Genomic DNA, 14450 nt, shown 5'->3' on the forward strand with positions numbered 1-14450 from the left:
GGAGATCAAAAGGAGCAAAATGATATTGGCCATATCATGTCACTATTTGATTGCATGTGATGTTTATCATGTTTTTGCATCTTATTTGCTTAGAACGACGGTAGCATAAATAAGATGATCCCTCATAATAATTTCAAGAAAGTGTTCCCCCTAACTGTGCGCCGTTGCGAAAGTTCGTTGTTTGGAAGCACCACGTGATGATCGGGTGTGATAGATTCCAACGTTCACATACAACGGGTGTAAGCTAGATGTACACATGCAAAACACTTAGGTTAACTTGACGAGCCTAGCATGTACAGACATGGCCTCGGAACACAAGAGACCAAAAGGTCGAACATGAGTCGTATAGAAGATACGATCAACATGAAGATGTTCACCGATGATGACTAGTCCGTCTCACGTGATGATCGGACACGGCCTAGTTAACTCGGATCATGTAACACTTAGATGACTAGAGGGATGTCTATCTGAGTGGGAGTTCTTTAAATAATTTGATTAGATGAACTTAATTATCATGAACTTAGTCTAAAACTTTTGCAATATGTCTTGTAGATCAAATGGCCCACGCTAATGTTGCCCTCAACTTCAACACGGTCCTAGAGAAAACAAAGCTGAAAGACAATGGTAGCAACTATACGGACCGGGTCCGGAACTTGAGGATCATCCTCATAGCTGCCAAAATAGCATATGTCCTAGATGCACCTCTAGGTGAAGCACTCGTTTTCCCAGCAACTCAAGACGTTATGAACGCCTGACAGTCGCGTAGTGATAATTACTCCCTGGTTCAATGCGGCATGCTTTATAGCTTAGAACCGGGGCTCTAAAAGCGTTTTGAGCAGCACGGAGCATATGAGATGTTCCAAGAGCTGAAAATGGTTTTCCCAGCTCATGCCCGGGTCGAGAGATATGAAGTCTCTGACAAGTTCTACAATTGTAAGATGGAGGAGAATAGTTTTGTCAGCGAGCACATACTCAAAATGTCTGGGTTGCACAACCGCTTGTCTCAGCTGGGAGTTAATCTCCCAGATGACGTGATCATTGACATAATCCTTCAGTCGCTCCCACCTAGCTACAAGGGCTTTGTGATGAACTACAATATGCAAGGGATGGTGAAAACCATTCCTGAGGTATTTTCAATGCTGAAATCAGCGGAGGTGGAGATCAAAAAGGAACATCAAGTATTGATGGTCAATAAAACCACTAGTTTCAAGAAAGGCAAGGGTAAGAAGAACTTCAAGAAGGATGGCAAGGGAGTTGCCGCGCCCGGTAAGCCAGTTGCCGGGAAGAAGCCAAAGCATGGACCCAAACCTAAGACTGAGTGCTTTTATTGCAAGGGAAACGGACACTGGAAGCGGAACTGCCCCAAGTACTTAGCGGACAAGAAGGCCGGAAACAACAAAGGTGTATGTGATATACATGTAATTGATGTGTACCTTACCGGTACTCGTAGTAGCTCCTGGGTATTTGATACCGATGCGGTTGCTCATATTTGTAACTCAAAACAGGAGCTGCAGAATAAGCGGAGACTGGTGAAGGATGAGGTGACGATGCGCGTCAGGAATGGTTACAAGGTTATTTAGTGCCAGCTTTGAGCATTAACATTGTATCTGGATCTCGTTTAATACGAGATGGCTACTCATTTAAATCTAAGAATAATGGTTGTTCTATTTATATGAGAGATATGTTTTATGGTCATGCCCCGCTGGTCAATGGTTTATTCTTAATGAATCTCGAACGTGATGTTACACATATTCATAGTGCGAATACCAAAAGATGTAAGGTTGATAATGATAGTCCCACATACTTGTGGCACTGCCGCCTTGGTCACATTGGTGTCAAACGCATGAAGAAGCTCCATGCAGATGGACTTTTGGAGTCTCTTGATTACAAATCATTTGACACATGCGAACCATGCCTCATGGGAAAAATGACCAAGACTCCGTTCTCCGGAACAATGCAGCGAGCAAACAACTTGTTGGAAATCATACATACTGATGTGTCTGGTCCAATGAGAGTTGAGGCTCGCGGTGGCTATCGTTATGTTCTCACCCTCACTGATGACTTAAGTAGATATGGGTATGTCTACATAATGAAACACAAGTCTGAGACCTTTGAAAAGTTCAAGGAATTTCAGAATGAGGTGGAGAATCAACGTGACAGAAAAATAAAGTTCTTACGATCAGATCATGGGGGAGAATATTAAAGTCACGAGTTTGGTACGCACTTAAGGAAATGTGGAATTGTTTCACAACTCACGCTGCCTGGAACACCTCAACGTAACGGTGTGTCCGAATGTCGTAATTGCACTCTATTGGATATGGTGCGATCTATGATGTCTCTTACCGATTTACCGCTATCATTTTGGGGATACGCTCTAGAGACAGCTACATTCACTTTAAATAGGGAACCGTCTAAATCCGTTGAGATGACACCGTATGAATTATGATTTGGGAAGAAACCTAAGCTGTCGTTTCTAAAAGTTTGGGGATGTGATGCTTATGTCAAGAAACTTCAACCTGAAAAGCTCGAACCCAAGTCGGAAAAATGCGTCTTCATAGGATACCCTAAGGAAACCATTGGGTATACCTTCTACCTCAGATCCGAAGGCAAGATCTTTGTTGCCAAGAACGGGTCCTTTCTGTAGAAAGAGTTTCTCTCGAAAGAAGTGGGAGGAAAGTGGAACTTGATGAAGTACTACCTCTTGAACCGGAAAGCAGCGCAGCTCAGGAAGATGTTCCTGTGGTGCCTGCACTGACTAGAGAGGAAGTTAATGATGATGATCAAGGTACTTCAGATCAAGTTGCTACTGAACTTCATTGGTCCACAAGGACACATTCCACACCAAAATGGTATGGCAACCCTGTCCTGGAAATCATGTTGTTAGACAACGGTGAACCTTCGAACTATGAAGAAGCAATGGTAGGCCCAGAATCCAACAAATGGCTTCAAGCCATGCAATCCGAGATAGGATCCATGTATGAAAACAAAGTATGGACTTTGACAGACTTGCCCGATGATCGGCGAGCGATAGAAAATAAATGGATCTTTAAGAAGAAGACGGACGCGGATGGTAATGTTACCATCTATAAAGCTCGACTTGTCGCTAAGGGTTATCGACAAGTTCAAGGGGTTGACTACGATGAGACTTTCTCACCCGTAGCGAAGTTGAAGTCCGTTCGAATCATGTTAGCAATTGTCGCATTCTATCATTATGAGATATGGCAAATGGACGTCAAAATGACATTCGTTAACGGCTATCTTAAGGAAGAATTGTATATGATGCAACCGGAAGGTTTTGTCGATCCTAAGAATGCTAACAAGGTATGCAAGCTCCAGCGATCCATCTATGGGCTGGTGCAAGCATCTCGGAGTTGGAACATTCGCTTTGATGAAATGATCAAAGCGTTTAGGTTTATGCAGACTTATGGAGAAGCCTGCGTTTACAAGAAAGTGAGTGGGATCTCTGTAGCATTTCTCATATTATATGTGGATGACATACTATTGATGGGAAATGATATAGAACTTTTGGAAAGCATAAATGCCTACTTGAATAAGTGTTTTTCAATGAAGGACCTTGGAGAAGCTGCTTACATATTAGGCATCAAAATCTATAGAGATAGATCGAGATGCCTCATAGGTCTTTCACAAAGCACATATCTTGATAAGATATCGAAGAAGTTTAGTATGGATCAGTCCAAGAAGGGGTTCTTGCCTGTATTGCAAGGTGTGAAATTGAGCTCGGCTCAAAGCCCAGCCACGGCAGAAGATAGAGAAAAGATGAGTGTCATCCCCTATGCCTCAACCATAGGGTCTATTATGTATGCCATGCTGTGTACCAGACCTGATGTAAACCTTGCCGTATGTTTGGTAGGGAGGTACAAAAGTAATCCCGGCATGGAACACTAGACAACAGTCAAGAATATCCTGAAGTACCTGAAAAGAACTAAGGATATGTTTCTTGTTTATGGAGGTGACGAAGAGCTCGTCGTAAAGGGTTACGTCGATGCTAGCTTCGACACAGATCTGGATGACTCCAAGTCACAAACCGGATACGTGTATATTTTGAATGGTGGGGAAGTAAGCTGGTGCAGTTGCAAGCAAAGCATCATGGCGGGATCTACATGTCAAGCAGAGTACATGGCAGCCTCGGAGGCAGCACATGAAGTAATCTGGATGAAGGAGTTCATTACCGACCTAGGAGTTATTCCCAATGCGTCGGGCCCGATGACTCTCTTCTGTGACAACACTGGAGCTATTGCCCTTGCCAAGGAGCCCAGGTTTCACAAGAAGACCAGGCACATCAAGCGTCTCTTAAACTCCATTCGTGAAAATGTTAAAGATGGAGACATAGATATTTGTAAAGTGCATACGGATCTGAATGTCGCAGATCCGTTAACTAAACCTCTTCCACGAGCAAAACATGATCAACACCAGAACTCTATGGGTGTTCGATTCATCACAATTTAACTAGATTATTGACTCTAGTGCAAGTGGGAGACTGTTGGAAATATGCCCTAGAGGCAATAATAAAATGGTTATTATTATATTTCCTTGTTCATGATAATTGTCTATTGTTCATGCTATAATTGTATTGACTGGAAACCGTAATACATGTGTGAATACATAGACCACAACATGTCCCTAGTGAGCCTCTAGTTGACTAGCTCGTTGATCAATAGATGGTCATGGTTTCCTGACTATGGACATTGGATGTCATTGATAACGGACCACATCATTAGGAGAATGATGTGATGGACAAGACCCAATCCTAAGCATAGCACAAGATCGTGTAGTTCGTTTGCTAAAGCTTTTCTAATGTCAAGTATCAGTTCCTTAGACCATGAGATTGTGTAACTCCCGGGTACCGTAGGAGTGCTTTGGGTGTACCAAACGCCATAACATAACTGGGTGACTATAAAGGTGCATTGCAGGTATCTCCAAAAGTATCTGTTGGGTTGGCACGAATCGAGACTGGGATTTGTCGCTCCGTATGACGGAGAGGTATCTCTGGGCCCACTCGGTAATGCATCATCATAATGAGCTCAATGTGACTAAGTGGTTAGTCACGGGATCATGCATTACAGAATGAGTAAAGTGACTTGCCGGTAACGAGATTGAACGAGGTATTAGGATACCGACGATCGAATCTCGGGCAAGTAATGTACCGATTGAAAAAGGGAATTGTATACGGGATTACTTGAATCCTTGACATCGTGGTTCATCCAATGAGATCATCGTGGAACATGTGGGAGCCAACATGGGTATCCAGATCCCGCTGTTGGTTATTGGCCGAAGAGCTGTCTCGGTCATGTCTGCGTGATTCCCGAACCCGTAGGGTCTACACACTTAAGGTTCGATGACGCTAGGGTTATAAGGAAGATTTGTGTGTGATTACCAAATGTTGTTCGGAGTCCCGGATGAGACCCGGACGTCGCGAGGAGTTTCGGAATGGTCCGGAGGTGAAGATTTATATATGGGAAGTTGTCATACGATCACCGGAAATATTCGGGGGTATATCGGTATTGTACCGGGACCACCAAAGGGGTTCCGGGGGTCCATCGGGAGGGGCCACCTGTCCCAGAGGGCCTCATGGGCTGTAGGTGGAAGGGAACCATCTCCTAAGAGGGCTGGGCGTCACCCCCCCTAGGGCCCATGCGCCTAGGGTTGGCGGGGGGAACCCTAAGGGGGCGCCCCCTTGCTTGGGGGGCAAGCCCCCTCCCCTTGGCCGCCCCCCTCTAGATGTCATCTAGAGGGGCCGGGCCCTTCCCCCTTCTCCCTATAAATAGAGGGGTGAGGGGAGGGCTGCAGTACCACTTCCAAGGCGCAGCCCCTCCCCTCCCAAACACCTCTCCTCCTCCGCGCGTGCTTGGCGAAGCCCTGCCGGAGAACTGCCACTCCATCACCACCGCACCTCGTGCTGCTGTTGGAGCCCTCTTCCTCAACCTCTCCCTCCTCCTTGTTGGATCAAGGCGCGGGAGACGTCACCGGGCTGCACGTGTGTTGAACGCGGAGGTGCCGTTCTTCAGCGCTAAGATCGGAATCCACCGCGATCTGAATCGCTTCGAGTACGACTCCTTCATCCGCGTTCTTGCAACGCTTCCGTCTCGCGATCTTCAAGAGTATGAAGATGCACTCCCCTCTCTCTCGTTGCTAGTTACTCCATAGATTGATCTTGGTGATGCGTTGAAAATTTTAATTTCTGCAACAATCCCCAACAATTGCCCCGTTTTTTTGGGTGATTTGTCCATGATATGTTGCGGCTTTAATGCGAGGCACTGGACCTTGCTGAGTTTCTAGAAACTCGAGCTAACCAAACCGGGAGGAGGCGACACCTCTTCTGGTTAGTGTTCACGGCGATGATCTGGACCCTTTGGAGGATGCGGAACAAGATGATTATTGAGCGGGTCTTCTTGCGATGGGCCATTGACTCTATATTCAAATTTCTGATATTTTTTGCGCAGCATTGCTCTCGGCAGCAGGTCCAGGATCGGTTAGAGAACATGCTAGATGCGTCGACTTCTGCAAGACACCACCTACCCATTTATATGCCAGTCACTTGGTAGCCCTTTCTTCTTCTTCTTTTTAATAAGGCGTGTTTGTGTTGTCGCCCCAGTGGTCTTATATTTATTTTCTCATTATTACTTGAATTTGTTGTATGAATGTGGTGTTTGCTTTACCTATAAAGCGGGCGAATGCCTGTCTCAAGAGAAGGGCGGTGGTGAGGATTCGCCCGAGTAGCCCACGAGGAGGGAGACATGCGTGTGATTACTTCTACTTTTGCCATGTCATGTTTTTTGTCCGAGAAAAGTAGTTTTTGTGCCATTCGTGTACTTTTTTTGCGGGAAATTTGTGTACAACAGTAGAAATATTTGAAACTAAAAATAATGTTTTTTTGGCAGAACGGCCATTAGTAACTGAAATCATAAGCTTGCAGTATACTTGTCGAAGGTTTCAGCCTGACAGATCTCATGAAAATGAAAATTGAACACGTTACACCGTGCAAACCCCATTGTCCGTTAGCATTGTCGGAGACAGAGCTCCTTCCACCTCACCTCTCCAAGGCTCCGACCCAGATCCAACACTCCACCACCCAGCAGCATCACAAACAGAACACCTGGCATGGGCTCACCCGATCATCAGTATTAATGAAAACACTTTTAAAAATCATGAAGCTGCTGATGATGTTGGAAATTGCAGAATGCTTCCAAGATAAGGCGAATCCTCCAGCGACAGGAGATTGGCCGCGATGGCCGGGCGGGCATGCATGTGCGAGTAACATGGCGCGGTGGGGGCCAGGAAATAGACGGTTAATTAGTTCTAGTCGCTGCCGCCGTGAGAGTGAGACTATTGCTTTTGTGAAAGCGTGGCGCTCGGCGCGCATGTTATCTCTGAAAGCCACAGATTATGACAGGAAAGCTAACCGCGATCCCCGCTATATATCCTCTACTAATACGTGATGATGATGGGACGCCGACGGTTCTAAACCATTTTTACCCGTTCTGCTCGCGTAATTTTGTGTTACTTGGCCGTTTATTGTGAAGAAACGATGCTATGTGCTGCGTTTCAAGCACGAGGCAGTGAGGCACAACCAAAAGGAAGGTACAGTACAGAAGTGCATTACACAACGTGCAGAACATGCATGAGCGGCAAGTCAACCGGTGCACCAAAGTCTCTTTCCCATTTGGGTAGCCACTAACTAACCAACGTTTCCTGTACATCGACCCTTGCATTACACGAAGGTTACCTACTTAATTTATAGCAACATTGACATATAACAATCGGAGTAGATCGAGGTTTGGAGCAAGGGCTGGTGCGTTGATTGCAGCCACCGATCGGTTTGACACTTGGCGCACAGGACAGAAGATGCGCCGAGGTCCGTCTGGAGCAAACCAGATCTTGTATGTACATGCATGACATAGCTGCATGCGCATGCAGACAGCAGCATTTGCAGTTTGGTCTGAAGATACCGATTTCCGCGCAACTTTGTCCGCGTACGTACGTGGCCATGTTCATGCATGTGAAGCCGAGAACCTTAGTAAATTATCAACCAACTATGCCTTATAAAACTCTAAACTTATCATTTGGTGTTGGACTGGTAGTGCTGGGCATGCATGTCGCTAGTGCTAGGGAAGTGGCATTTTAACCTCGTTAGATTAATCTGTTTAACTCCCTGATTCGCGTGACTAATCCGATGTTTCTTCCCTAGTTAGTTTCCACACCCGACAGGCAGATCTCAGGTTTATATAACTTTAGTGGAGCGACAGGCTCCGGGTGGCCGGAGGTTACAACCGACGAAAAGTTAACTGAAGAACGCAAGTTTCGAATCTCCTCGCCACCGTTGGAAAGGAGAAAGGCGTCCAGAGGAGGAACATGCTTCACACTCTGGGACGATTGGTTGTCGTGCGCCCTCTTTCCGCTCCTCATATTAATCTACGTGCAACTTGATGGATCGAGCATCACTAAACAAGTGGGTTTGCTTTAGGCTTTCGAGTTCCGTCGGCCGTCGCATCAAACTGTTGCGCGCGACCTTGACATCCTGTCCCTGCCACAGGTCGTAGTAGTAAAAGTTTGGCATGGCATGCATGTTACAATAACTGAATTACCAGACGGCGACGGGAACATGCACAATTCATTAGCAGCAGCATCTTGATCCTGATTGAATCGTGATATATGCCGATCAGGTTCCCACGATCACATGGTTAATCTATGTATTTTATGGTTATGTATCAATCAAGAGGATCCATATTGTTTTTCTTCTTCCCAGTGGCGAAATCCATGGACTGTAGCTCGTGGGAGCCATGTGGGCGGGCGAGCTTAATCTGGCCATGAATTGTACGCACACGACCAGTTGCTGTCTCGTTGTGTGCAGCGTCCGCGGTGACGAGCACCCGCATGTGCGCGCGATTCGTATGTGCTAACCGCCGTCGTGGCCGCTCGTGGTCGGCGGTGGTTCGGGGCCGGGGGATGGATACGCAGTCCCCACTTCCATCTCCGACTTTTGTCCCCTGTTCTCTGCCGTTCGGCAAAGCGATTAACGATTCCAACGGCCAGGAGCACTCGGCAGCTCGCCTATAAATACCTAGCCGGTAGCAGCTCTCTCTTCACAGCCAAGCAACCATCCATCGGTTCCTCAGCAAGTCGGTCGGTCGCTTTACCGAGCTAGAAAGGCACCAGCTGCTAGCTTCGAGCTCTTTGCAATGGCCTCCGCCAATGCTCTGCTCCTGCTCTTCTCGGCTGCCTTCTGCTTCCTCGCCCGGCGGGCCGCCGGCGACTATGGCTCGTGGCAGAGCGCCCACGCCACCTTCTATGGCGGCGGCGACGCGTCCGGCACAATGGGTGAGTTCATCAGGAGTATTACACTGTTGAAGAGAAAAAAACAACCTACCTACCTACCTGTATGTGTGTGGTTCCCGACATGAGTGTAGTACAGTGTCTAACTGAAGTGTCCTGCAGGCGGCGCGTGCGGCTACGGGAACCTGTACAGCACGGGGTACGGCACGAACACGGCGGCGCTGAGCACGGCGCTGTTCAACGACGGCGCGGCGTGCGGGTCGTGCTACGAGCTCAAGTGCCAGGACGTGAGCAGCTCCTGCCTGCCGGGCAGCATCACCATTACCGCCACCAACCTGTGCCCGCCCAACTACGCGCTGCCCAACGACGACGGCGGCTGGTGCAACCCGCCGCGCGCCCACTTCGACATGGCCGAGCCGGCCTACCTCCAGATCGGAATCTACCGCGCCGGCATCGTGGCCGTCGCCTACAGGAGGTGAGGCAGCCAGTTACAAACCTTCTCGCGTGCACAAACTTCCTTAATCTGGTCCCGTGTCGGTGTCGATGGACCATGTTAGGTGGGCCAGAGTGCAGATTTGGTGTAGTTTGGTCTGACAGCGACTCTCGGTGCTGTTTCGAAATAGTTTAGGCGTCACGCTCACTTGACCACCACGATGTGTTGTTCCAAGTTGCATGATCCACTAGTAGAAACTGTTGCGGTTTCACTGAACTGAAGATTTGTGTTTCGCCGATCATGGTGCAGGGTGCCGTGCGTGAAGAAGGGTGGGATCAGGTTCACCATCAACGGGCACTCCTACTTCAACCTGGTGCTGGTGACCAACGTGGCCGGCGCCGGCGACGTGCAGTCCGTGGCCATCAAGGGGTCCAGCACCGGGTGGCAGGCCATGGCCCGCAACTGGGGCCAGAACTGGCAGAGCAACGCGGACCTCGACGGCCAGAGCCTCTCCTTCCGGGTCACCCTCAGCGACGGCCGCACCGTCACCAGCAACAACGCCGCCCCCGCCGGCTGGTCCTTCGGCCAGACCTTCGAAGGAGCCCAGTTCTAGCGAGGTCGTCCGTGGACGGATGGATTGCATTGGTTTGGAGCTTGAGCAAGAGAAGGAAACCTCTTCGTTATAGTAAAGAAGAGGCCTTCGGCTATTCCGAGGCTGCTGCTGATCAGCACCCGCTTAGGCCTTCCCTTCTCTCATACTAGTAGCACAGTAGTAGACATAAATAAGTTATTACTTATTGTGGAGTTGAGCATTTTGATCATTGTTAGTGTGGCCTTGCGTTGTGAAAACATCGCAAGGTGATTTATTTAAGGGTGCTTTAGAGGTACACATGCATGGAGTGGTGTGTGAGAGTGTCTTGTAACTTCTGTTGTTGCCGAATCCTGCCATATGGTTGGGAGATGTTTGTGGGGGCACACTTGTTATTTTGGGGACCATGAACAATGCTAGTTTATGGTTTAACCGTTTCAAGTAGTACAACTATTTTTTTTTCGTTTGAGAGTACGCTACACGTATCATATTTTTATAGAAGACATAATTTCAATTATAAGAGAATTGCAACTTATTGCGAACAACGAGTGTAGCACAACTCAACACCAAGCTAGTCCGAAGGCGGCCACCAGAGACAACAGAAATACAAAGGAGAAGTGCCTATCCAAAGTAGAGCAACAACACCGCGTCTCGACTCCGAAGACAACTTAAACTCCAACTGAACGTCCCTCGTCAACGCACCATCCACCCTTGATGCATAAAAGGAGGTGGCAAGTAGATGGTGGGACTTGGACGGTCCCAAGAAAATCACTGTCTTGAACTCACCGGCGACTATGTACATTGCGCTCCTAAAGCGCATCCTTGGACAACGATGAGCACCGGAGGAGCGCCACATAGAACCTCAGGTAGTGTCTCCAAAAATGGTGCTCCCATTGGAGGAACGACGTCGAAGACGCTGCCGTCGTGCCAATCCAACTCCGAACCAAGGCTTTCGCCCGGAGACAACTACCAACCCCATGTGAGAGCTAGGAAGACGCCGACACACTCGGTGACGCCTCCAAGGAGAAAAACGACACGGGCGCTGTCGCCACCTACACCGACCGGAGACGGATAATCAATTGACCTTTGTCCCATCTCGACTGAAAAATAAATAAATTCATGTGATACTTGGATTAATTGGGTATGTGCCACTCTAAAATGCCACAGTCTTTAATGATTCGAAAAAAGCCACTCCAAGCTACCAAACACCATCGCCGGCACCATCGCTCTCCCGAGAACCCATTTTCCCCCAGGCAACGCCTTCAAGGAGGGTACGTAACAAAAACTTGATGTAGCCGCCACCCAATTCAAGTCATATTTTGGATTTTCACCCGAGATAGAGGTCAGGGTGGAGAGAGCGGACCTCGGCGGCGCCTCCAAGGAGAAAAACGACAGCCTTGGGCCTCGTCGCCGTCAGGCCGGACGAACCGACTAGGGTTTCTCCTGTCCCTTGCCAGCTCCACCAGCACCTTCTACATCAGAGCTGGCGACCGAGGGTCTAAAGCAACCGAGAGCAGCAGGAGAGATACTAGAGATGAAAGAGTCATGTATCTCCGTATATGACGCTGATGAGAAACTCTGCACCACACCTGGATCTTCGCCATTGACTCACCATCCTGCTGACAAAGTCCAATGATGATCTTCAAGTGCACATAGTTGAGTTGTAGATTTTTTGAAGTAAGATTATCGATATCACACGGAGCACATGAAGTGGTCTTTGCCTCTTGTAGAGGTTTACGAGGACGTGCATTGCAAGTTAATGGTTTTTAAAAAAAACATGGTTAAAAAAACAGCTCATGGGTTTTTAAAAGTTCATGGTTTCAAAAAAATCATGAATTTGAAATAAACATATGGCTCTTATTTGGCACCTAAGGCGCCAAATAGCGAATTATTTTCGGCATTGGCCGCATTTATTAACCAAAATAATAAGTGCCACACGTGAGGCACGAAAGCACTCCGACCAAACGTGTTTTCTACCCTTAGATAATTAGCACCAATCTTAGAGCAAGGAGATAATCCATGACAGCTTTTTTCGCTCGGAGGAACCATGCATCATCGTGAACGCCTATACCCAAAGCCACATGAACCTTGTCCATCCACCCTCTCGTCACTTTGTAGATCCCCTGCCGGTGAACCAATCTCTCGCCCTCCCCCTCTCACTACAAAAAAAAGACACATCCGTGACATTTTGGGCCGAACGAAATTTTTTCTGTCATACATATGACACTTCTATGACGATAATTGTGACAAAACCCGGTATCATCATAGATGTGGTGGGCTCCTACTTCTATGACAAAAAATCATGACAGAAAATGGGCTTTTTGTCCTGGGCGGGCCGGAGACGCAGCTGCATGACATTCTTTGGGCCGTCCATGATGGAAAAAACCGTGGTAGAACCGAGCAGGAGGAAAATTTCGTGGAGTTGCCGGTTACGGTGGGAGGTCGGGGGCGGAGCGATGCGCGTTTCTCTCGTACGTACGCGCGTGTGTGCGAGGCGTTGGCTCTAACTGAAGCCGAGCGAGGCGTTGGGCTCTAACTGAACCCGAGCGATTGCACTGCAGGCTACGCATTACTGAACCCGAGCGATCGATCGATGGCTGTTAACTGAACCCAATGGAGCGATTCCTTCGCTACTGCTGCTAACTGAAGCCGATCGATGCTGCCTCTGGGATGAACAATGAGCGTTGCGAGGGGGGGATGAACAGTGAGCGGTGGCGTTGCCTATGGATGAACAGGAACCCATGGTGTGGAGGGCTGGATGAACAAGAGATGGTGGAGGGGTGGCCGTGGAGGGGTGGTTGAACAAGACCCCGTGGTGTGGAGGGCTGGATGAACAGTAGACGGTGGAGGGGTGCCCGTGGAGGGGTGGTTGAACAGTAGCCGGTGGAGTAGCGCATGGTGGAGGCTGGATGAACAGGAGCCCGTGGAGGCTCGAGGAGGTCGACGGTAGCCCGTGGAGGCTGGAGGAGGTCGACGGTGGAGATGAACAATATCCCGTGGAGTCCCGTTTTGCGGTACGCCACACCCCTTCCCCCTCGTTTCGACCGTAGCGCTCCAACACAAGTCCGTTTCGTCCGTTTTGCGGTACGCCACACCCCTCCCGATGAACAGGACCCCCGTTTCGACTGTAGCGCTCCAACACAAGTTTGTTTCGTCCGTTTTGCGGTATGCCACACCCCTCCCGATCAACAGGACCCCCGTTTCGACCGTAGGAGGTCCGTTTCCTCCGTTTTGCGGTACGTCAGGCCCCTCCCGATCAACAGGACACCATTTCGAACGTGGCCGGTCGAACACAAGGCCGTTTCCTTCGTTGTGCAGTACGCCAGGCCTCGTTTCCATCGCCTGTTCCGTCCAAGCCCTCCTGTTGAACACGACCATGCATTCCGTTCCGACCCAGCCGGTTGGCTCCCCATGAACACGACGACGACGCTGTTTCTCCGTTCCGACCCAGCCATGTACGTATGCGCGAGTAGGCGTTCGAGACCCTGCCCGTATGTACGTACGTGGCCGTATTTTCTTTCTTGCACCCTCGCCGCTGTACGTACGTGTACATGCTACGTGCGCGCCTGTACTACGACACGTGCGTGCCTCTACATCTACGACACGTGCGCGCCTCTACATCGACCAGTATGTACGTACACGTTCGCGACCAGAATGACAACGCTATGTACGCTTCGACCAGGTGGGTCCCGACTGTCAGGCACTTCCTTGCGTGCGAAGATGTAGCTGGTGGGTCCCGGCAGTTAGGGGGGTGAATCATTTTTTTTTGCCCGGACGCACTTCCTTGCGTGCGAAGGTGTAGCTGGTGGGTCCCAGCAGTCAGGGGGGAAACGTTTTTTTTCATGAAATATGGTGGCCCGTCCGGTGGGTCCCCTCTGTCAGGTGGAGGAATAATTATTTTGCGCGTAATAAGGAGGCACTTCCTTGCTGCGGCCGTGGACCCAGCTGTCAGCCTCTCCACGTACAGTCCACGTCCGATGGAAGCCGTTCCTTGACCACGTTGACGACGCCGCGCCGAGAGCACCATGGCGGTGGACGACGACGAGGCCTAGGAAGGGGAGGATGCGGAGCTCGGGAAGACGCGGCAGTGGATGCCCACGCGTAGAGGAGTACGAGGGTTCACTGGTTCGCTGCGGT

The 14450-nt window shown here is 49.2% G+C and overlaps 1 protein-coding gene across 1 annotated transcript; it reads left to right on the forward strand.

Moving 5' to 3' along the window:
• The first annotated feature begins 9091 nt into the window (after nucleotides 1–9091).
• Nucleotides 9092–10775, forward strand: LOC543137 (expansin-A2). Its single transcript, XM_044494749.1, has 3 exons — nucleotides 9092–9336; nucleotides 9454–9766; nucleotides 10034–10775. Exons 1-3 carry the CDS (start codon nucleotides 9198–9200, stop codon nucleotides 10335–10337), a joined length of 756 nt encoding a protein of 251 aa, XP_044350684.1. The 5' UTR covers nucleotides 9092–9197; the 3' UTR covers nucleotides 10338–10775.
• The last annotated feature ends 3675 nt before the right edge of the window (nucleotides 10776–14450 follow it).

The sequence above is a fragment of the Triticum aestivum genome, chromosome 3B (genome assembly GCF_018294505.1).
Source record: "Triticum aestivum cultivar Chinese Spring chromosome 3B, IWGSC CS RefSeq v2.1, whole genome shotgun sequence".
NCBI lineage: Eukaryota > Viridiplantae > Streptophyta > Magnoliopsida > Poales > Poaceae > Triticum > Triticum aestivum.

Excerpts from the sequence above, each read along its gene's own strand:
- LOC543137 (XM_044494749.1), top strand. The coding sequence starts at position 9,198 with ATGGCCTCCGCCAATGCTCTGCTCCTGCTCTTCTCGGCTGCCTTCTGC. Across the intron at positions 9,337-9,453 it reads CGACGCGTCCGGCACAATGG|GCGGCGCGTGCGGCTACGGG; the intron begins GTGAGTTCATCA and ends AGTGTCCTGCAG. Across the intron at positions 9,767-10,033 it reads GTGGCCGTCGCCTACAGGAG|GGTGCCGTGCGTGAAGAAGG; the intron begins GTGAGGCAGCCA and ends ATCATGGTGCAG.